This window comes from Neurospora crassa, linkage group VII (assembly GCF_000182925.2).
Source record: "Neurospora crassa OR74A linkage group VII, whole genome shotgun sequence".
NCBI lineage: Eukaryota > Fungi > Ascomycota > Sordariomycetes > Sordariales > Sordariaceae > Neurospora > Neurospora crassa.
In genome coordinates, this window is record NC_026507.1 from 485,447 (window position 1) to 508,189 (window position 22,743).

General features: G+C 45.6%; 6 protein-coding genes across 6 annotated transcripts; 1 reads left to right on the forward strand and 5 right to left on the reverse strand.

The window, feature by feature from the left end:
- Positions 1 to 217: 217 nt before the first annotated feature.
- NCU09058 (enoyl-CoA hydratase) lies at positions 218 to 2,159 on the reverse strand. The gene is made up of 2 exons (XM_953469.2): positions 1,504 to 2,159; positions 218 to 1,407 (listed from the first exon to the last, which is right to left on the reverse strand). Exons 1-2 carry the CDS (start codon positions 1,920 to 1,922, stop codon positions 795 to 797), a joined length of 1,032 nt encoding a protein of 343 aa, XP_958562.1. The 5' UTR covers positions 1,923 to 2,159; the 3' UTR covers positions 218 to 794.
- Positions 2,160 to 2,602: 443 nt separating this feature from the next.
- On the reverse strand, positions 2,603 to 3,397 carry NCU09059 (hypothetical protein; the record flags this gene model as incomplete). Its single annotated transcript, XM_953470.1, has 3 exons — positions 2,603 to 2,721; positions 2,794 to 2,828; positions 3,021 to 3,397. The coding sequence occupies 3 exons, from the start codon at positions 3,395 to 3,397 to the stop codon at positions 2,603 to 2,605; spliced, it is 531 nt and encodes a 176-aa protein (XP_958563.1).
- Positions 3,398 to 4,186: 789 nt separating this feature from the next.
- NCU09060 (hypothetical protein) lies at positions 4,187 to 4,595 on the reverse strand (the record flags this gene model as incomplete). The annotated part of the gene is made up of 2 exons (XM_953471.1): positions 4,187 to 4,274; positions 4,390 to 4,595. The coding sequence occupies 2 exons, from the start codon at positions 4,593 to 4,595 to the stop codon at positions 4,187 to 4,189; spliced, it is 294 nt and encodes a 97-aa protein (XP_958564.1).
- A 2,703-nt stretch (positions 4,596 to 7,298) lies between these two features.
- On the reverse strand, positions 7,299 to 8,690 carry NCU09061 (hypothetical protein; the record flags this gene model as incomplete). The annotated part of the gene is made up of 3 exons (XM_953472.2): positions 8,190 to 8,690; positions 7,546 to 8,069; positions 7,299 to 7,417 (listed from the first exon to the last, which is right to left on the reverse strand). Exons 2-3 carry the CDS (start codon positions 8,033 to 8,035, stop codon positions 7,299 to 7,301), a joined length of 609 nt encoding a protein of 202 aa, XP_958565.2. The 5' UTR covers positions 8,036 to 8,069; positions 8,190 to 8,690.
- Positions 8,691 to 9,334: 644 nt separating this feature from the next.
- On the reverse strand, positions 9,335 to 10,740 carry NCU09062 (hypothetical protein). Its single transcript, XM_953473.2, has 3 exons — positions 10,530 to 10,740; positions 10,187 to 10,425; positions 9,335 to 10,111 (listed from the first exon to the last, which is right to left on the reverse strand). Exons 1-3 carry the CDS (start codon positions 10,684 to 10,686, stop codon positions 9,608 to 9,610), a joined length of 900 nt encoding a protein of 299 aa, XP_958566.2. The 5' UTR covers positions 10,687 to 10,740; the 3' UTR covers positions 9,335 to 9,607.
- Positions 10,741 to 11,111: 371 nt separating this feature from the next.
- NCU09063 (nuclear condensin complex subunit Smc4) lies at positions 11,112 to 16,763 on the forward strand. Its single transcript, XM_953474.3, has 3 exons — positions 11,112 to 12,585; positions 12,635 to 16,090; positions 16,226 to 16,763. Exons 1-3 carry the CDS (start codon positions 11,413 to 11,415, stop codon positions 16,547 to 16,549), a joined length of 4,953 nt encoding a protein of 1,650 aa, XP_958567.2. The 5' UTR covers positions 11,112 to 11,412; the 3' UTR covers positions 16,550 to 16,763.
- The last annotated feature ends 5,980 nt before the right edge of the window (positions 16,764 to 22,743 follow it).

Consider the following 22,743-nt stretch of genomic DNA (forward strand, 5'->3'; position numbering starts at 1 on the left):
TTGTGAAGTTCCCGTGCCTTGGTTGTACTTGGGAACTATCACCTGCTACTCCACCGCCAACGATCATGGCTCGCATGTAAACAAGCACGGAACGCTGGAGACAGCTGTATCCTCTAGGCTTGACAGTTTTGAGGCGATGATGCCAGTAAAATCTGTCAGAAGAGCAAGAACTCAAGAGCTGAGACAAGTGCTTCGGTCGAGGTTCGTGTAGTTAATGCCTGATTTAAAGTCTTGACGAGAAGCGACACCACATGTACACTTTCCACTTCACATGGCAACCAGCACCAAACACCTTCACACCAACCATCATAGCTTCAAACATTGAGAGCTCCCACGGCCACAAGTTTTTTTTTTTTAAGAGGCTCCTTTCGATAGTGTGATTACCGGCGCCCATCGGGGCCTAGAGCGGTAGATCGCAACTCGTCAAGTCCCGTGGCTGTCACCCATGTCGAAAGCTTGGCACCTTGATGGGCCTTTTGGTGGACTCCATGACGTTACCACTCAGGTACCAACCTAGCTACACCAAAAATACCTGCACCAGGGCCATCACAGCCTCAACAACCATTAACTTACCTTACCTGATTGTCTGTATCAGATGGATCCGTGACGCCTTCTGACGCTTGACAAAACATGAAGCAAGTTACAGCAATGGAACCAAATGTATCCAGGGTCCATCCATGAGGAGGAACCCCGGTGACCCCATCTCACTCTTCCAGTCTTTCAGTCATGTGGTGTATGACTTCAAACTGGTAATGGTATTTTCAAAAATTTCACATCACTCTACACCACCGCATTTACCGCCCCTTGAACACAGGCTTCCTCTTCTCCGCAAACGCCTTCAACGCCTCATCGCGGTCTTCCGTCCTTACCACCCTCAGATACATATCGTTCTCCACCATCTCACTGGGCTCCTGCACGGCCTTGAGCGCGGCCCTGATGGCGACCGGGCCACCCTCGCAAATCTCCATCGCCAGACGGACCGCCTCGCTCAGCGCCGTCCTGCGCGCCAGGCTTAGAATCATTTTGTCCCTGGGCTCCTGCTCCATGGCCGCCCACTCCTTGGCCTGCTCCTCGGATTCGGGCGCGACCTCGACCAAGCGGTCGGCCAAGCCTAGGAAATAAGCCTCGGGTGCGCTGACGCGACGGCCGGTCAAAATCAGGTCGCGCGCGCGGGGGATGCCGATGAGTTGGGGCAGGCGGTAGGTGCCGCCGGCGCCGGGGATAATGCCTAGTCGGGTTTCGGGAAGGCCAACAACGGCGTTGGAGGTCAAAACGCGGAAGTGCGTGGCCAGGGCAAGCTCGAGACCGCCGCCGAGAGCGATGGAGGAGATGGCGGAGATGGTGGGGATGGGGAGGTTTTGCAAAGAGGTGAGGGCAGTGCGAAGGGAGGTGAGGAAGGCCGCTGTTCTGTTTTGGAGGGAAAGGAATCCGTTAGCCGTCCGGATGGGAGAAAAAAAAAAAAAAAAAAAAAAAAAGAAAGAAAAAAAAAGGGTAAAAGCTTACTCTTCCTGCGAAAACCCCTTGCGCTCCTTCAGATCCGCGCCCGCGCAAAAGCTGGTGTCAACAGCCGAAGAAATAATCAGCGCGCGGGTAGGGCCCTTCTCGTCCTCGCCAGCCACGCCGCCGAAGCGCTTCTGCCACGAGGCCACGGGCTTCTCCTCGCCGGTCGCGGCATCGTACTGCGAGTGGACGTCATCGATCTCGTCCCGGAGCGAAGACAACAGAGCACGCGAGATGGCGTTGCGCGCGGCAGGGCGGTTGAGCTCGAGAATGCGGATGTGACCCGAGTTGGGCGCCGGAAGGTTGGTCACCCGGATGATGGGACCCGCGGGGGCCTCGGTCGAGTAGAAGCGGCCGGCGACGCGGACGAAGCGGCGGAACGACGAGGTCGTGTTGCGCGGGAGGGCGATTCTGACGGCCATTGTGTGTATGGTGAGTTTGGTGATGCAATTGGCGGCCGGTGTTCGTTGTCGAAAGATGCAATTGGGACAAACACACACAAGTCCCGAGATGTGGAATCGATAAATCTTATCAGTGAGCTCGGCCCAAAAATTGAGTGGAGAGCGGCATGAGCTTCAGCGGGAGGAAGCTGCAAATGACGTCGTGTTTTCCCCGGAGAGATGCGGAGAGACCTAGCTGCCCCTGCTCCGGCTGTTATGGAACTCCCCCACAACGCCGAGCTACAGAAGCAGTTGCACTAACATGGAATTCACAAACCGAACGGAAAATATCATCCAGCATCACTGCAAATATACAAACCTAAACCTTATCTCCTCGAAGATGTGAGGTATCAAGTCACATTCATGAATGTTTCCTACCCTTCCATATCCGCATCCAACCGATTCATGTTACCCCGATTTAGATATCGCAAGCAAAACCCATGGCCGAGGATAACCGGGCGACCCGTCCAAATCTGGAAAGAAGCTCCCCCTGTAGGTGTTGTACGACCATCCAAGACGCAGGACCAACCACGTGATACCCCAAATTTTCACCACTCCTCTTTTCTGTTTGGATATCTGATATCCGTTCGTGTTCCTCGATTACCGGCCCGATTTCTTGTTCACCCATAGGCGACAGAAACAATCCGCAAGAGACTGGAAAATCAATCATCCTCCTCATCCTTGGAGAACATGACATAGATGTTGCCGTTGGTAGCCACGTACGCTCCACCACCCGTCATCTCAGTCTGCATGCCCACAACGCCATCAAATTTGCAGGCGTCTACATTTTTTGTTTGTCAGCGATGTGTTTACTCAAGATAAAACAATTGAGGAATTTTGTTGTTATACTCACCCAAAATAAGCTGTCCAGCAGCAGCCATGTCGGACCTACATCCACCCATTACATTTCAGTCAGTCACGATCAGCATCCCATTCCAATCACCACTAGTCCCCTTCCTTCCTTCCCCTTGCTTTCCTACCCCCTTCACCCCACCACCACCACCACCACCAAGTCACTCCCGGCCCAGCGGTCCAGCAGTCAAAAAAGAATGAGAAACAGAAAGAAGAATAGGTACTCACGCATCAGCAACCTGCGTCCCCCGCATACTAACCCCCGCCCAAAACTTGCCACTGCTCCTCTCGCACAACGCCCTCCCCGGCGCCGGCACCGTCACCTGCTCGCTGCCCTTGGCGGCGATCTCCTCGAGACAAGAGCGTGCGTCGAACATGGTCATGAACCCCTCGGGATCGGACACGCAAGTCGGGGTGGTGTCCACAGAGTCGGTCTGGCGGCTGGTAACGACGGTCTTGTGGTGCTTGTTGATCAGGTTGAAGGGCAGGTTGGCGTTGCCGTTGTTGTTGCTGTTGCTGTTGATGGGGGTAGGAGAGGCAAGGGCCAGGGGGGCGATGAAAGCCGTGAGGCCGAGGAAGAGAGAGGGGATGGTGGTGAGTTGCATTTTGGGTGGTGGTTGGTAAGCTGTGAGTTGTAAGTGAGTTGCTTGGTGAGAAATGGGGCAAAGGTTGGTAAGAGGAGGCAGTGAGGTTGGTTGATGATGAGGGAGAGGGGAAGTTGTGGATGGGGAGGGGGGGATATTGGGTTCTTTTATACTTCTAATTTTAGGTAGTGGTGGATTATCCTCGTGGTGATGATGGCGATGATGGCGATGAGATGATTTGTGGCTGCCTTCGAGATACGTTTGTTTGTTGTCCAGTCTGCGCCGTTTGACTGATTCCAGCTCATGCTAGAGAACGGAGAAAAGCTGAGGTCGGTGAGTAGGTAACTTGATTCTTGTATGAATTGTTAACGAGATCAAATGGAGATCAAGAAAACAACACAGTTGATGAGTAATCTCGTCAGATTTATCCTATATTTTTCCCATTTTCTCAGGCCATTATTGGGAGGATCAACTCGAATGCCCCCAAGTTCACCCCTACTGTGTAACCCTTCATCCATCTCAGTTACTTCGAGAACACCAGCCAGATACTCGTGCCCTCCAGGCTGTCCGTGCCAACCACCCAGCCATCCTTGCTACAAGTATCTATATTACACACCGTCAGCAGAAGTGACTGAACTCAACAATCCTCAACTCCCCCTTCCGAGTACTAGCCAAAAATGAAAACTCACCCAAGATCCTCGACGCAGCCTTGGCAATCGCTCCTCTACACCATAACCGCATCGCCCTTTCGTTAATAATCACTTCCACAACTTTCATCCTACATCTACTTGGCTTCCAATCCTTTCCTTTTCATCCCACCCTCAGTTCTTCCACGCAAAGCCCCATATTCCCAGGCCCTAGAGGTACGCACCAAACACTGCCGCCCTTTCCACCTTGTCTATCATCCAAACATTACAGCCTCTTTATGCTTAAGCCACCAAACACCTTTCAAAAGCCCCAAACAACCTAAATGTGTACCAAGAATGAAAGGTTGGAAGGGGGGGGAAACTCACTTGCTAGTTCTCCGGTCTTCAGTCCCACTAACCCCTGCGCGCAGCTTCCCACTGCCCTTGACGCACAAGTCCTTCGTCCCCGCTTCCAGGACGACTACCTCTTCGTTTGGGTGTAAGTAGAAATCAAGTAGGCAAAACCTTCCGTGGGACTCCCACTTTTTAGAGTCGCCTGGGATGATGTCGCATCTGACCTCGCGTTTTGCCATGGATGACTTATCGCGGGAGTTGTAAGAAGTGGAAATCGCTTGTTCTAGAGTGAAGTTGGATGGAACATTGGGGTCAGAAGTGGGAGCTAGCTGCTGTTGTGGAGGGGGGGTGATGATGGCCCAGACGGGGCCAAGGGTGAGAGGTGGGTGAAAACTTCATGGTGAGTTTGTTGCGGTAAGGAGGAGAGAGTGAGTTGTGAAAGGACTGGTGGGTTGGGATGGATTAGTACCATGGTCCTGTGGTAGACATGATTGGTGGGATTTTCACCCTTTTATACCGCGACTGATTGACTTTTCGCTAGTATCTGCCTTTTTAAAACTTGGCGTTGGCTTCTACAGTAGCACCCCCTTTTCCTTGATTCCTCCATGAAACGGAAGGTCAAAGATGCAGAAAATGTTGGTTTCGTTGGGACTCGTGGTGGAGGTGATGCGGGAATCTGAAGAACTTCGTTTTGTTGGGTCAAGGGCGGCGCCAGCCCAGTTATACGAATCAAGCAGTTCGAGGTATAGAAAGTCTCATATTACATAATTTCCGCAAAAGAACAAGAGTTTTGGGTTGTCTGCCATGTCGTTGCCGTGGTTGGTGCTGTTGGTCATGTTGGTTCGGTTGGGTGGTTTGCCAGTTACTTGCATTCGCGACACTGGGCGAATCATACTAGGTACCGACGGGCAGCACCAGGGTAGGCTGAGCCTCGGTGTAAGAAGAGCTGCAGTGGTAAAAAGGTTGTAGTATGCCAAAAGATCCGGGAAAAATTGCTGGTAGATTCTGTCTTCCAAAAGGGAAAACCACCCAAATCATGAAATTGGGGTGACTTTCAGGATTATATACACATTTCTAGTCGCCCCCTACATACCGGCCTTCCTCTACGTTGATGGTTTCCTTCCTTCCTCACTTTCCTCCTTCTCAGCCAACCCTGAGTTCCTGCTCTTCTGGACATAGCATAGTAATTCCTGTATCAAGGCAGTACAGTACCTTCTGCATCACCGTAACGCCCTGCCGAAGATGGTGGTATGACCGCCCACCTGACCCTGGAACGGCGGTTTTGGGACTTAAATTAACTACCTAGGTATTGTTAACGACTTAACCGCTATGCACTGGTGTCTTTACTAACAACACTTGGCGCCAAGACTTTTTAGGTAGTTAGAAACTCGGGCGGGCACGTTTCATACGCAAAACACACCACGTTTCTCTCTACCAGGACACTCTGCGATAAGGGCTGCCACAAGTCTCTAACAGATAAAGTGAGTGACCTTAGACAGACTTTGATGGACTCGCTTCCTAGTAGACTTGGAGGTATTTATCATTCGAAGAGCTGGGGATTTGTTCCCCTTCGGAAGGCCAATCTGGTAAGAAGTGAGACTTCCCGGTGTAAGGCGATGGGCGTCGTTCGCACGTGTTATGTGTCGCTGCTTCGCCCGTTGATGGGATGCTTAAACGCTTTTTTTTTGACGCTTTACCTGGAACCGCATATGGGACGAAGTGGCAAATGTACCTAATTGATGACTTTTGCATCACGTCTCTGTTTTTGCAACTACCTACTGGAGAGTGTCCAAGGTGCTGGATTCGGCTAGGCTGGAGGCAGACTGTGGCCATGGGATAATAGCTCGATAGGTAGGTATGTATTTCGTAGCGAGTCTAGATAGTAGGTAGATATAGGTATTTGCAGAGTGGAAGGAAGTTGGAATTGTGTTAAATTTTTGCTGACGTGGTTCTGTCTGTAACGACAAATGAAGAATGATGAAGGTCAAATGATGTAGACATCCCGTTCAGGAACAACAGTCTTAAGCCCTTCAACAGACTCAAGACAGCCTACACGTTGATAGATGTCGCTCCCTGCCACGCAGTCATCCGACGTCTGACAGAGAAGAAGACATGAGAAAACTGGTTTGAATTCTTCGTAAATGATTTCCCCTGTAATTGGGAGGATAAATAGTCGAATATTCTCGGACAGCTCGTTCAGAGTTTGGAAGCTAATCGATCTTCGTACCGCACCGTCCACGATTCCCTCTTTTCTTTGGTCAAGCTGGCCCTGGGGATGCTCAAGATAGCTGACTGAATCTTTGCCATTCAGACGTTCGTCGAAGGCGCCGGGACCGATTATCTTAGTGGCTGGCCCTTCATATCTTGGATGGCCAGGCCACTTGGGTGCCTGACTGCCCAGTAGCACTTCAACTAAACAGCCCTTCAAATGGATGACGCCTCCTTTTACCTCCCCAGCTTTATAACGCTCAGACTGATGGATGGTTTTTGCTGTAATGACCTTGCACATCGACCACGAGAGCAATAGATTGCTATGTTGGGGGGGTGGGGGGCGAACAGGTCCTTCCAGCGAGATCCAGGACCAAGAAGGAGCGCGATATTCATCCGAGCGGTACGTTGGTTTTTCGTGAGTCGCCCGAAAGAGAAGATAATGAGGGAGTTCTTGGCGCCAGATGCCGGCAAGATAGTCATTGAGGTCATGTCCTTGATCTTGAGCGTATCGTTGAGCAATCCCGGAAAAGGCTATTAGCCTGTCTTTTGTCTTGGTAATATCGCAACTGGAATATCTGTGGATTTTTCCAAGCCAATCGCGTCGGTAGTCTCCCTCAAACCAGGTATGGCTAGTAATTGGCCCGCTTAGTGAAGACATACCTAACGATGCGTTATGGTTATCTCTTCGTTTGCACATGTTGTAATATTGTTGGCTCTCTTCCGTTTCCCATTCATAGTCCTCTGGACTCCATACGCCCGAAGGATGCGTCTCGCAAGCCCAGTGTTGTTGGCAATGCCACCACATCTGGGATCGAGCGAGGTCGATGCGGCGCCGAGCTAAGTTCGCCTCCTGGAATACCCAGGCCCGTGAGTGGAGAGGCGAGTGTACAATGTCTTCTTGCCTCAGGTCTACCCAACTTCTCGCAAACCAGAATCTCGATGGTCCATGCTTTTCCCCTCTTCTATTGGGAGTCTCACCTTCAAGGAGCAGGATACTTGTGGCATCTCTGTGTGTGAAATTGCTTTGTAAGCTATCGGGCGCCGCGGTGGCACTCAAGTTGATAAAGCAATGCTCGAAGACGTCCTTCATCATGGCCGCCTCCTCAGCCCAATCCTTTTCGTCGTCTTGGATGATGCACAGCGAATCGATCCATATGTAAGAGAAACCAAGGGCCAAAGTGACAGAGATGCCTTCTCTGTAGGTCGTTGGCAACTCTGTGATCCTGATATGCTTGAGCAGGTCCGCCATGTTGCTCTTCTGGAGTTTGAGTCGGCTTACAGTTCCCCAGCAGTGCGACAGAGCAACATATGGGTAGTGAGCATTGCAATCTTTTGTTTCCACTATCCTGGCAGAGTACTCATTCTCTATGAGCAAGAGCCTTGTTGGACTAAACGAGGGACTTGAAGGGCGGCAGTAGGGGTGGTTGTTGTAACATTCTTTGAACCAATACTTCAGTAAACCCATCATGTCTGGTTCACGCTGTACAGAAGATGGTGTCGATCTTTGTTCATGATCATCAGTGACTTCTGTATTGAAAGCTCGCAAGTCAATTTGATTGCCTTTTTTCTGTCAACCCTTTTTTTTTTTGTTATTATTTTGCTCGAGAGGGTACATGACTCACCATTTCCGATAGGCCGGAGATGAAAATGGAAAGAAAAGGAGATTGATCCCAACATCAACATGCTCCCTAGTTTTGGTAGCCACTTCTCCCTAATCTCGTCAAGAGCTTCAATAGCTTGCCTGAGTTTAGGCGAGTCATCCGTGAGACAGGTGGCTTCAACTGTAAGAGTCAAGTGAGAGCCGTTATAGTTAGTCCCTAAAGACACTGTAAAGTCAAAGGGAAAGCCTTGGACGGTCAGGTAGGATATATCCCTCCAATGACAACTTTTTGTGATTGACTGGCATATATAGCATCCCTCGTCTGCCGCTCGAAGGAGGTTGTGTAGACTCGAGTGATGTGGAGTCCCCCATTTGAACCCTTTCGGTTGCCAGTGGGGTACAAAGCGGTTGCAAACCGCGCATAGGTGGGTCGACATTATGGCGTTTAGGCGGGACTTGTTCAAAGTGGTGGATTGGTAGTAGTAATGGTAGGAATGTCACGGTGTTTTGCGTTGGAGGGAAGAAAGATGGAAGACATTGACGTGGCACGGCGGGAGTTTCGCCGGTTACCGCCTGGAGATTAGAGTGGCAGGGAAAGAGTGAATGGGTGCCTTCCACTGCTACCCAACTGCCCGGGCGGAGAGAAAGTTGCTGGTACAAAAAAACGCCCCACGATTCTTTTACCGACAAAAAGAGCCAAAACTCACCTCAGCCACTCCTCAGTTTTTCTACTCAATACCTTTAGAAGTAGATGCACTTAACGAAGCAATGAGGTGAATGATTCTAGTATTCAAGTTAAGGTTGGTATCAAATTCGTCTTTTTTGTAATCGGGTGACTGGTGTCAATTATAGAGCGTAAAAGTAGAATTCAGTTATGATGAACTTACAGCGCATTAGGTACAGTGGGTAGAAATCGAGATGCTTACATGTAGAAGTGACTTTGGTACTTGAGATCTCGCGCTTGTCCTCAATGTACATTCTCAAACAGATTGTACCATGATTTCCTATTAGTGATTTCTGTACCTAGATTTCAAAGTAATAGTTGCGATCGGACTACACAAGCAACAAAGAGCTAAAGAAGTTCTGTTCAGGCCTTTTTTGGTGGTCAGAATTGTCTTTGAGCGGTTTTTTTTTTTTTTTTTTTTTTTTTTTTTTTTTTTTTTTTTTGGATGCCTCTTTCAGTTGATTGAAACCAATCAGGAACGTCCAGTCATTACTGCCAGTCAGCGAGACTCGACCTTCGTTGCTGCAAATCGAAAAAGCAAAAGAGCATTCTCGTCGGTTTGACGATAAACAGTCATAAACATGTTGACTCAGGTGACCATCTCCCCATGGCAAGACCCAAAAGTATCCAAACGCCGTCGCTATGCCCGTTGCCAGAGATCAACCTATCGACAGAAAACTGCCAAGCTATGAAGGTATACCCACAACTCTTTAGCCTCACGAATAACCAGCAAGGTTCTCCAGAGCGGCAGTGCTGCTCAACCTCCCCGTCACAACCCCTCTCATCCTCAAAAGCGCATTTGCGCCTTTACTCTTCCTTCCTTCCCCGTGCCTCAAGTACTCCTGAAACCAGCTTTCCTCCTCGCCCGTCAACGCCGCGCTAACGAGTTCCTTGCCCCTCGCTCCTAACTTGTCCGGCTGCTCTAGAATGGAAGCTACTAACCTTTCAAACAGCTGCTGGCGGGTCCACTCCGGGTAGCGACGCGAGAAATCGAGTGCTTCGGTGACGTTAGTACGAGCAAGAGCGCCAAAGAGCAGCTCGAGAGCCTCGGATGAAGTAAAGACGGGCTGGGCGGCGTGGAAGTAGGCGAGAGCTAGCGTGTAATCGCTCTGACTGGTGGAGCTGCGCTTGTTGACGAGCGGATGGCGGACAAGGGCGATGGTGATTTCGTCGGCGAATTCGGTGGGGAGGGATGGGTGGGTTAGGTTTTCGATTGCGTACTGTTTAGCAGCGTTTGTTAGCGTCTTGATGTCCAGTGTGCAACTTAGGTTCCAGAACCAAACGGACGTCCGCACCTTGAACTCCATGCGATCCATGTGCCACAGGCCCCTCATAAGGATCTGGTACTTTTTCGGCAGTCCCGTCTCCTCAGCAAAGCTGTCCGCCCAATGCGAACGACCTGGATGGACGTCATCATGGTCGAGGAGGAGATAGTAAAGAACGGATATCTTTTGGATCGACGAGGCGCTGCTCTGGCAGATTTGTTGGTGGAGGGAGCGCAAGCCGTTCTCACCTCTGGGCGGATATGCAGTGCCTAGAGGTAGTTACAGTGGTGATTAGCGATGAAGCGCGCTATAACGACAGGGCATGGGTTGTTAGGGTGATTAGGTGGTAGTGTGGTGTTTACACTACACTAACCTTGGGCGATGCCTAACCGACTTAGGACGCGATCCACAAACAGGACGCCGCCCAATGATTTGCGGAAAGTCTCAATGGCACTGGCTCCCTTGTGATCGTAGGGGTTTATGAATCCCGGAGAGGGGAACACGTTGTTGTATTCTGTATAGTCGAGCATCGTGATGTTGAAGTTGGATTGCACAGTTGAAGTGCCCAAGTGTCCTTAGCTGTTGAATGAATTGAATGGAAAGGGAAAAGGGAAAATCGAAGGGATGGATGAGTGCCGTCATGGCCTGGGATACATGTATGCAACGGCCATCGGGTCCGTCAGGTCCATCCCCTGCACCTGGAATGGAGCCTTCCCCGGATCTGTACCTGCGCTAGGTAACGGCCTGTCTTGGCTTATCGATAAGGTAAGAAAGCCGTAAGCGCATGGAATGTTTGTTACACAGAGCGGGACTCCACCAGCCTGCCACGCATGCAGTGATAGCGCAACACGGTGCGAGCGTTCCAGGCAGCGGAGGGGTCGCCCGCTGCAGTGCACGAATTGCATTGGCTGCCCGTGGCTGCTGTGGCTGATTGTTTACCACCGCAGTCACGGTATTGCAAGAAGCGTCCGTCCAAAAACTGCCCTGAATGTCAACAATCTAACCGCGGCGGGGCAAGGAAGAAGCTGCGACAGCACTCAAAGAGTTTCTGCGTGGGCGTCCCATTCCGTGTCTGTCGCAACAACTGCCCTGCGAAATGTGAATACCATTTTTCATCTTTACTTGTTATTACATAAACTTTCACTCCTTGGTTGTCTGATACCCGCATCTTGCAGCGCTTTCTGTTCCATTCTGTTCTGTTGTTTTCATCATCGAGTCGAGAATTTGCAGGCCGAAACCACCGACAGACATCAGTCATGTCGACGCGCCCATCGCGTCGGGCCGCCGCAACCAGGCGCGCCGCCATCATCGAAGAATCCTCATCAGACGACGATATCGCAAACACCACATCGAGAGGCGCCCAAGATGACGACGAGGAGGACGATTATACACCCGCGCCAGCTTCGGCAGCCCGCAAGACTGCTCAGCGAACCACCAGAAGATCCACTGCCACGCCCGCTCCTAGGGCAGGAACACCAGCAGCAGCATCATCATCAACTGCACCGGCACCGGCACCAAAAGCTGCGCCGAAAAGGCGCGGACGACCTAAGAAGAATGCCGCGCCCAAACCCAGCAAAGAGCCCAGTGTCGAACCGAGTGTCGAAGCGAATAACGATCCCCAAGCCGAACCCGAAGCCCCAGCGCCTGCCGTCAAGCCAAAGGATGAGCCGATCGAGGAGGGTATCGACCCCAATGTGACTGTCGCGTCTGCCGTTTCGCCCGCTACAACCGCCGTGATCGCGGAGCCAGAAGCACGGGATACGCAAGAAATTCAGTCACCCCCGCGGAAGCGTAGAACTCTTGTGCGGCGCCTCAGCAGATCGCCAGCAAAGATCATGCAGCAACAACTCGAGCTGCAACAGCAACAAGCCAGCCGTCAAGGGACACCAACGCCAGGCTCTCCGTCAACTCAACGCGTCGATCGCCAACCTGCTCCTCTACAGGACATCACCCAGACCCTCATCAACCTACCACCTCCAGCGACCGCGGCATCAGAGACCCTTGTCAACACACAGCCAACATCAACAGCAGATGAAACCGTCGTGGCGGCCCAGAAGCCCGTCAGGGCTATGGATACTATTCTGGAAAAGCCCATGGATATTGTGCTCAAGTCACGGACCATGGCTCTTCCCGTCGTCGAGGATACCGGCCCGAAGCCACGCATTGTCATCACCAATCTTGTGCTCATCAACTTCAAGAGTTACGCCGGTAGACAGGAGGTCGGCCCCTTCCATGCTTCGTTCTCTTCGGTCGTGGGTCCCAACGGTTCTGGCAAATCCAACGTCATCGACTCGTTGCTGTTCGTCTTTGGTTTCCGTGCCAGCAAGATGCGACAAGGCAAGATCTCGGCCTTGATTCACAATTCGGCGCAGTTTCCGAATCTCGACTACTGTGAGGTGGAAGTGCATTTCCAGGAAGTCATGGACTTGGTAAGTCAAACATTGTTTTGAAGGGGAGTCATTGTGCTGACATTGATAGCCCGGCGGTGGCCACGAGGTTATCCCCGACTCAACACTCGTCATCTCGCGCAAAGCATTCAAGAACAACTCGAGCCAGTACTACATCAACGGCAAATCATCCAATTTTACCACCGTGACCACGCTACTCCGCGACCGTGGTGTCGATCTGGATCACAAGCGTTTTCTCATTCTCCAGGGCGAAGTCGAATCGATTGCCCAGATGAAGCCCAAAGCCGGCAACGAGCACGAAGATGGTCTGTTGGAGTACCTAGAAGACATTATTGGCACTTCCAAATACAAGACACCAATTGAAGAGTCGGCCACCGAAGTCGAAACCCTCAACGAGATCTGCATGGAGAAGAGTGGTCGTGTCCAGCACGTGGAAAAGGAAAGGAACAGTCTCGAGGACAAGAAGAACAAGGCGCTGGCGTATGTTCGCGATGAAAACGAACTGGCGCTGAAACAGTCGGCTCTCTACCAGCTATACATCAGCGAATGCGACGACAATATTGCTGTCACAGAGGAGGCTATCGGTCAGATGCAGGCACAACTTGACGCTGAGCTTGAGAAGCACCACGGCAGCGAACAGCTCATCAAGCAGTTGGAAAAGGCCTACTCCAAGGGTAGCAAGGAATACGACTCTTGGGAGAAGCAGACACAGCAGCTGGTCAAGGAGATGAACAAGTTCGAGCAGGAACGCGTCAAATTCGAGGAGAAGCGGAAGTTCTTGACGGACAAGCGTAAGAAGCTTGAGAAGACGATCGCTAACGCCGAGAAGACGGCTGTTGAAGCGGAGGAGACCATTCAGAACTGCACCAAGGAGATTGAGCGTCGTCAAAAGGACATTGTTTTCCTGGAGAAGAAGGTCAAGGAAGAGGAGGCCGAGCTTGCGACGATACGTGAGAGCCTCAAGGGCAAGACGCAAAAGTACTCGGATCAGATCGCGGCAAAGCAAAAGTCTCTCGAGCCTTGGAAGGACAAGATCAATCAGAAACAGTCCGCCATTGCCGTTGCGGAGAGTGAGCTGGCCATTCTCAGGGAAAAGGCCAATGCCGGAACTGTGGCCCTTGAGGAGATGGAGACGAAAATTGTGGCCATCCAGGAAAGGCAAGCGGCGAAGGCGGAGGAGATGGAGCAGTGCAAAGCTGAGAGAGCGAACCTGATCAAGGAGGGCAAGAAGATCGAGGCTGAACTTTCCAAGCTTGCGGAGGAGGAACCCAAGTACCGGCAACAGCTTTCGAATGCCCGCCAAAAGGCTGACGAGGCGCGGTCGAGCTTGTCCGCCACACAAAACCGAGGCAATGTCTTGACTGCCCTTATGCGCATGAAGGAGTCGGGTCGTATCGATGGGTTTCATGGACGACTTGGAAATCTCGGTGCTATTGACCAGAAGTACGATATTGCCATCTCTACAGCCTGTGGTGCTCTGGACAACTTTGTCACCGACACTGTTGAGGCCGGTCAGCAATGTATTGAATATCTCCGAAAAACCAACCTCGGACGTGGTAATTTTATGTGCTTGGACAAGTTGCGAGTCCGCGACATGTCTCCTATTCAGACTCCCGAAAACGCCCCTCGTCTCTTTGACCTTGTCAAGCCCAAAGACGACAAGTTCCGACCTGCCTTCTACCATGCTCTTCAGGACACATTGGTCGCCAAGGATCTCGCTCAGGCAAACCGCATTGCCTATGGCGCTAAGAGATGGCGAGTAGTGACCCTTGCCGGCGAGCTCATCGATAAGTCAGGTACCATGACCGGTGGTGGCACTACAGTCAAGCGGGGTCTGATGTCCTCCAAGCTTGTGGCTGACACCACCAAGGAGCAAGTTGACAAGCTTGAGGCGGACCGTGATACCTTGGAGCAGGCCTTCAACGAGTTCCAAGACCGCCAACGAGAACTCGAGTCCCGTCTGCGCCAGATCCAGTCCATGATTCCCCAGCTTGAGACCAAGATGCAGAAGATCAACCTCGAAGTTGAGAGCTCGGAGCGCAACCTTGCCGATGCCCAGCGCCGTATCAAGGAGCTCAGCAAGGAGCAACAGCCTTCCAAGACGGATGACAACCGCGTCGCCGCCCTTGAAAAGGAAATTGCCAAGCTTGAGGGCGAGGTCGAGAAGCTGCGCGAGGAGATGTCCTCCGTCGAGGATGAAATTAAGGCTCTTCAAGATAAGATCATGAAGGTAGGTGGTGAAAAGCTTCGCTCTCAAAAAGCCGCTGTGGACTCGTTAAAGGCAGAGATCGCCACGCAAAACGAGGAAACTTCTGCCGCCGAGGTGAAGATGGCGAAAGCGGAGAAACAGAAGCACAAGCTAGAGAAGGACTTTAACAAGGCGTCTAAAGAGCTGCAGAATGCCATTCAGGAGACCGAGGCTCTGGAAGAGGAGATTCAGAACCAGGGCGATACTGCCGAGAGCCTCACGACCCGTGTTGAAGAGGCCCAGGAGGCACTCAAGGAGAAGAAGAAAGAACTGGCAGCTATGAAGAAGGAGCTGGATGAGAAGACGGCCGAGCTCAACGAGACAAGGGCGGTGGAAATTGAGATGCGCAATAAGCTCGAGGAAAACCAAAAGATCCTGTCTGAGAACCAGAAGCGTCTGCGCTACTGGGAAGACAAGCTCTCCAAGCTCGCCCTCCAAGACATTGAAGATCTCGAGCGCGGCACCAGCGGCGACGCAGCAGCACCTCAACAACTTGCCGACCCTGATGCCATGGACGTCGACGACCCTGATTCCATTCTCCAAGCCCAACTCGAGGCCGAAGCCGCCGAGGCCGAAGAGAACGAGGAGGACGAGGAGGAAGAGGAGGAGGAGGAAGACGAAGATCCAGAAGCCATGTCCCTCGACGAAGACGACGAGGAACCTCGCCAGCGCAAGCAGAAAACCCCCAAGAAGCAAAAGCAAAAGCGCCGTCAACAAACCGGCAAAACCCCGCGCAAACCCCGCAACCCCCTCGAACTCCCCCGCTACACCCGCGACGAGCTAGCCGACATGTCCAAAGAGAAACTCAAGGGCGAGATCGCCGCGCTCGAAGAGAAGATCTCCAACGTGAACATCGACCTGTCTGTACTCTCCGAATACCGTCGTCGCGTGGAAGAACATCTCGCGCGTTCTTCGGACTTGGCCTCAGCCGTCTCCCAGCGCGACGCCGCCAAGAAGCGTCTCGACGAGCTCCGTCGTCTGCGATTGGAGGGCTTCATGGAAGGGTTCTCGACCATCTCTCTTAGACTAAAAGAGATGTACCAGATGATCACCATGGGCGGCAACGCAGAGCTGGAGCTGGTGGACAGTCTGGACCCCTTCTCGGAGGGAATCTTGTTCAGCGTGATGCCGCCCAAGAAGAGCTGGAAGAATATTTCTAATCTAAGTGGTGGCGAGAAGACGTTGAGTTCTCTGGCGCTGGTGTTTGCATTGCATCATTACAAGCCGACGCCGCTTTATGTGATGGATGAAATTGATGCGGCGCTGGATTTCAGGAATGTTAGTATTTCCCCTTTTCCCCTTTTCCTTCCTTTGCCTTTTCTTTTTTTTTTTTTTTTTCTTTCCTCGCTACGCTCGATCCCCGCCCCTCCCCCCTCCCTTTTTTTTTCATTCCCCACTGACAAAGCGAAAAAGGTCTCCATCGTAGCCTCCTACATCAAAGAACGCACCAAAAACGCCCAATTCATCGTCATCTCCCTGCGCAACAACATGTTTGAGCTCGCCGCCCGTCTGGTCGGCGTCTACAAGGTCAACCACATGACCAAGTCGGTCACAATTGAGAATCATGATTATATCCAGCGAGGCAAACATCAGAAGGAGGAAAAAGAACGGAGGGAGAGGGAGAGACGCCAGAAAGAAGAGGAGAAGAGGGAAAGGCAAGAAAGGGAACAAAGAGAGAGGGAAATGATGGGACAACAGTCGGCTGCGGAGGTTACTGTTGCTAGTATTGAGGCTTAGGGTGGACTGTGAGAGGGGGGTGGAGGGAGATGATAGAAAGTGGGTTTGGCTCGTCGGCTGGCAGGCTGGCCGGTAAATTCTGTTACATATCGGGATCACTAGATTATGGTCTTTTGTTGTTGTTGGGTGGTGGGTTTCTGTGTTATTTATTTTGAGGAGTTATGAGTATGTTACGAAAGGGGGAATCCAGGTTTACTTTTAACGTTGTCTTTGCTGCCCAATGCAGGAAAATCTTCATCTGCTGCGTTCATCTAATGTATTGCCCCGATGTATCATCAAAAGCTACCACTGGCGATGCAACATGCATCATTTTCGGAATCACACGATGAAGGCCCACTACTATATGGAGAGAAAAAGAAAAGGAAATTACAATTCATTTAGGTACATATTTTCACGCCCTTACCTTATTTTAGCCTTTTTATCCCAACCTTTGAATCATCATCACAGGCATATGGCGCTAGAGTGTCTAAGCACCCTTCGTTAATTTCCATCCTAGGTACCTACTGCTTAATTCTCCGGACTATACTACTCTCAACTAGGTAGGTAGGTATGCACCTACATATATAAGACGGAACGAAGTGAACCTATATAAAGATATATCAAACAAAACCATTTATAATACTAGTCTCTGAACAGACCCCATCTACCTCCGTTCCCCCGCCCTACATAAAATGTGGGTCTCCTCGAACTTTGTAAGAGGAGGTCTGTGTCAATTTTGAGCATTTTGGCCGTCAAGCGCTATTGTTCCCATACAAACAAAACTCTACTCAAATATATTACTCGTAGATATCTCTACAATTACAACCGATACCTAAATTTAATTTAATTATTAAGTTTAGTATTAGTCCTACCTTTAGTTTCGCAATTTTTTTTTTTTTACTATAATTAATATTTATTATTAGATAAAGTCTAGGGCGTTCCTTCGTTAAGCGCTATAATTACTATCCTAAGAAATAAGTATTATATTTTACTTATTTTTTATTATATTAATTTAAAATTTGGTATTAAATATAGCCCAATTTAATTCTACCTTCGACGAAGTTTTGGGGTTTATTCGATACTTTAAAACTTGTTCCAACTTTACTATTTCGCCCTCTCCCGGATTAATATTGTACAAATATATTACTACTATCGTTGAATATATATACCCAATAGAATACTCTAGACTTTAGACTCGTTTTATATACGCTATCGTCCGACTTCTACTTAATCCAATCTCTTAATTAATTGTAAATTCCAACCGCTATAAACCTCGTCCGGAATAGGTTAAATATATCTATTATATTATATACCGTTCTAGCAATACTATCCTTATAGTAGTAATTGGTTTTAGTAAGAATATTATACTTTAAACAATATTAGTAATTTTACTAAATAAAATTATTCTACAAATTATTCCTTTAAGCTGTTTCGGTTAGGAATAGAGGGACGTTATTATAAAGTATTCCGGCGCTAAGCTTCTATTTATTAATTAGGACCTTTATAAGGTATATTTAGTAATTACTATTTTAAATATAGAGTATTTAATTAATATATTTAGATTTATATAATATAGGACTATATATATATTAGACGTTTTACGTATATCTTCCTCGGGCCTAAGTAAGTTCTTTACTACCGGTTCTTTAAAATCCTTTGTAATCCGGAATTTACCGCCCGTATAGCGTTTATAATTATAGACGAACTTTATATAATTTACCAATAGCGTAACTTCTATATTAAATTCTTTAATCTCTTTCAATTCTACCGGACCCTTCCCCTCTTTATTCCTTAGTTCGGTTATATAGCTATATTAACTAGAGAATCTAAGGTTTATATATAATAATACGCTAATTTTTATAAATTTAGAGAATCTTCCAACTCCCTACGTATTATCTATATTTTAATCGACCGCCCTAATATTAATATAGTTTTTAATTATATTCCACTTAGTGAAAATTAAGTTTTTGAGCGACTTGAATTTCTCCTTATCCCTATAATAGGGGTAATAATCCCTAAAATTATTATTTATATTGATAGTAAGGACTTAATTAATAAAGTAAGGAAGTATTTTATTTATACTATAATTAAGCGCAATCTCTATACTAAAACCGAAGTGCCTATAGTAGTCTAAGTTTACTACTTTTATATTCGCCCCCCTAACTAAGAACGTCTATATTAGTAATTTATTACCCCTAATTCCTAATATTGTATTATTATATCGATGGTCGTATTAGGGATAGGTATAGATATATTTAATATAGTCCGAGTTATATAATATAATGAGGTTACGTTTAAGGATATTGCAGATTTATAGTAATGTTTTGGTCGCGCCGTTTGCGCTGGCGGAGAGGGTATCGCCTATTTCTTTGCACTTTATTGGTATTTTAATTGGTTTGGATATATATTCAAAAAGCCGTCTTTATTGTAAAATTAACTATACAATAATTGTTTATGTATATATAATACTAAATCGTTATTTATATCGGACACAATCTTCAATATAGTTTAATCTTAGTTATTTAACTAATTTAGATGCCCTTCGTTTATAATAAACCCTAATTTCGGTATATTCGGGATTATTAAACTAAAGAAATAGACGAAGTATAATACTAAGTAATAGGCTAAATTAATTGTATATTACCCTAATATATATATTATCGCGAATGCAAAGTATTTCTACAAAGCCATTCTCTATATTCTCTAGGGTTATATCGATTATAATAATTATATTCGTACTATGTGTTGCAATAGGTATAATTACTACCTTAGTCAGGTTAAATAGCTACCTAAAAGGCCGAAGAAGAAGTCTAGCCTACTATCCGATACCTTTAAAGCTAGTATTTTCTTATTATACCTCTAAAATTTTTTTTCGGAACGTATTACGTCGGTATACGTATTATATTATATTAATTTCCAAATACCTTATACTATTCTTTTACTACCTAAAATCTCTTAGTAAATTATATATATTATAGTTGTAATTAAGGTAAGCGATTCGATATATATATTGGACGACCTAATAATATATATACCTCTTTTATAGAATTAGGAGTACTTTAATACTTACGGGCCTAACCTTTTCGTAGAATATATTAGAGTACTATTGGTTATTAAAGTAAGTTAGAATAGTAAGTGTAAAAATAATTCTATTAAAAATATAATATATAATAGGAATAATATTATCTAACCTACTTTACCCCCGCTTCTTTATATTCTTACGACCTTAGCCCCTACTCCTAATCCCCGCCCTACTAAATACTATACAACTACTAGCTAGCGTTAATATATTTATTAAAGTACTTTTTACGTTTAATTATTTTTATTTTAATTAAAGTGGGTTGTTTATTCGGATTAAAGTTATTTAATTCTTACTTTAATTAAAGTTTAATAACCTATATATATTATTTATAAATGACCTTCGTTTTAGTTAAAACGAATCTATTCGCTTTAATTAGAGCGAAAGATAGTAGTTTAGAATTTACTTTAGCTAGAGCGAAAATCGTCTATAAGTAATATATAGGTTGTTTACTAGACTCTAATTAGAGCGAGAGCCGTATTTGACTATTATAGCATTTCGATTGAATATAGTAGGTTAGGTTCGATTTGTTAGTTAGGTAGAAAATATATATATAGGTTTATAATTAATAAATTTACTCCTTACTTCTAGTATTCGCTACTAGTATTAGCCTCGTCTACTCCCCTTCTACACCCTCGTACCTTATAACTTTTAGAAACCCATACGTTCTTTAAAGTACTACTTTATTATACTCCCTCTCCTAATTCCTTAGTAAACCAAATTTTATTTCCGTTTATACTATCGACCTTAAAGTTCGATATTAATACTAAATTTAATATTTAATATATTTTACTATCCTCCGCCTATTTTATTTTACTATATTTATTATTTCTATCCGAAAGCTTTATAGTTTAATATAAATTAGTTTGAGGCTCCTATGAATATACTTCTTATATAGAAGTTAGTATTCCGGGAGGGGCGTAATTAATCTTTAATTATTTAACCTCGGTAATATTAAGAATACTTCTTTTATCCTAATTCAAATAGCGCTAATTATAAAGTATACAAATAAATATAATTACTATCTTAAAGTATAAATCGATATTAAAGCTTAAATTAATATTACTTTTATTATTTAATTTAAATTCCCTATAAATTAAATTAGTAAATTATTAAATTTAATAAATAAACCCCGTGCTTTACAAACTTCGTAGTAACTATTACCAATTTATAGTAAAAGGAATACGCTATCTAGTATTTTAATAAGTATTAAATTAAGTAACGATATTATTAACCTACGGTAAAAGGAATATACCGTCTAGTACTTCGAATAAATTTTTAGTTATATAAATACTCATTCGAAGTGCTAGATAGTATATACGTATAGAAGGGAGAATTTAGGGACCGGGGTAAGGAAGGGGGGGAATAATTCTTATACCTTTTTAAGAGGGTTTAAAGCCGCTTTAGATTAGCGTCTCTTCTATTTACCTTAGTATTAGAATAAAAAGTAAGGGCGATTTTAATAAATAGTTTTTAAGGAGGGGAGGGGGTAGGGGAAGTAGTAAGGGTTAGGGTTAATCCTAAATATTAGGATAAAGACCTAAGGCCTAGGGTACTATATATAGGCCTTATTAACAATTACCTGCGGCGCCTATTAGTATATTTACTACTATATTAAGATAAAATCTAAACGGCCCGGGGTATAGTATATAAGCCTTATTTAGAATTACTTACGGCGCCTATCTATATATTTACTACTATATTAGAATAAAATCTAAACGGCCCGGGGTATAGCGTATAAACCTTATTTAGAATTACCTACGATACTTATTTGTATATTTATTATTATATTAAGATAAAATTTAATAATTTAAATATTCTATCTAATTAAAACTAGCGCTATATTCTAATTAAAGCGAAATTAAATATATAAGACTATTTTAGGTTTAATGTCTATACTTGTTAATAAGGGGGGTCGTACTCTAATTAGAGCGAAGTTAGGGTTTTTCTACCTCTTAGATTTTAAGAAGATTATTAAATATTCTTTCTATATTTAGTATAGGGCCGGAGTAGGCGGTTTATATTCTAATTAAAGCGAAGTATTTTATTTTTTAAAGATTTTAAAAAGATTTGAGTATTTTCTTTATATTTAATACGGAGTTAGGGTAGGTAGTTCGTACTTTAATTAAAGTAAAGTATTTTGTTTCTTAGAAATTTTAAGAAGATTATTGAGTATTCTCTTTATATATATAGGGTTAGGGTAGGCGGTTTATACTTTAATTAAAGTAAAATATTTTATTTTTTAAAGATTTTAAGAAGATTATTAAGTATTTTCTCTATATATACGGGGCCGGGGTAGGCGGTTTGTACTCTAATTAAAATAAAATATTTTATTTCTTAAAAATTTTAAAAAGATTATTAAGTATTTTCTTTGTATATATGGGGCTAGGGTAGGCGGTTTATACTCTAATTAGAGCGAAGTATTTTATTTTTTAGAAATTTTAAAAAGATTTAAATATTCTCTCTGTATTTAGTATAGGGCTGGGGTAGGCGGTTCGTATTCTAACTAGAGCGAAGTATTTTATTTTTTAGAGATTTTAAGAAGATTTGAGTATTTTTTCTATATTTAGTATAGGGCTAGGGTAGGCGGTTCGTACTCTAACTAAAATAAAATATTTTATCTCTTAAAGATTTTAAGAAGATTTATATTCTCTTTGTATGTACGGGGCCGGGGTGGGCGGTTTGTACTTTAATTAAAGCGAAGTATTTTGTCTTTTAGAGATTTTAAAAAGATTTGAATATCCTCTTTGTATATATGGGGCTGGGGTGGGCGGTTTGTATTTTAATTAAAGCGAAGTATTTTATTTTTTAGAAATTTTAAAAAGATTTAAATATTCTCTTTGTATTTAGTACGGGGCCGGGGTGGGCGGTTTATACTCTAATTAGAACAAAGTATTTTATTTTTTAAAGATTTTAAAAAAATTTGAGTATTCTTTCTATATTTAGTATAGGGCCGGGGTAGGCAGTTTGTATTTTAATTAAAGCGAAGTTAAGTATATAAAATTATTTTAATTTAATATTTTTAATATATTTTTCTATTACGGGGGCGGGGGGGGTTGTACTTTAATAAAAGCGAAGTTAGGTATATAAATTTAATATATTTAGATAATAGCCTACCGGTTCTTAGATTTTATAG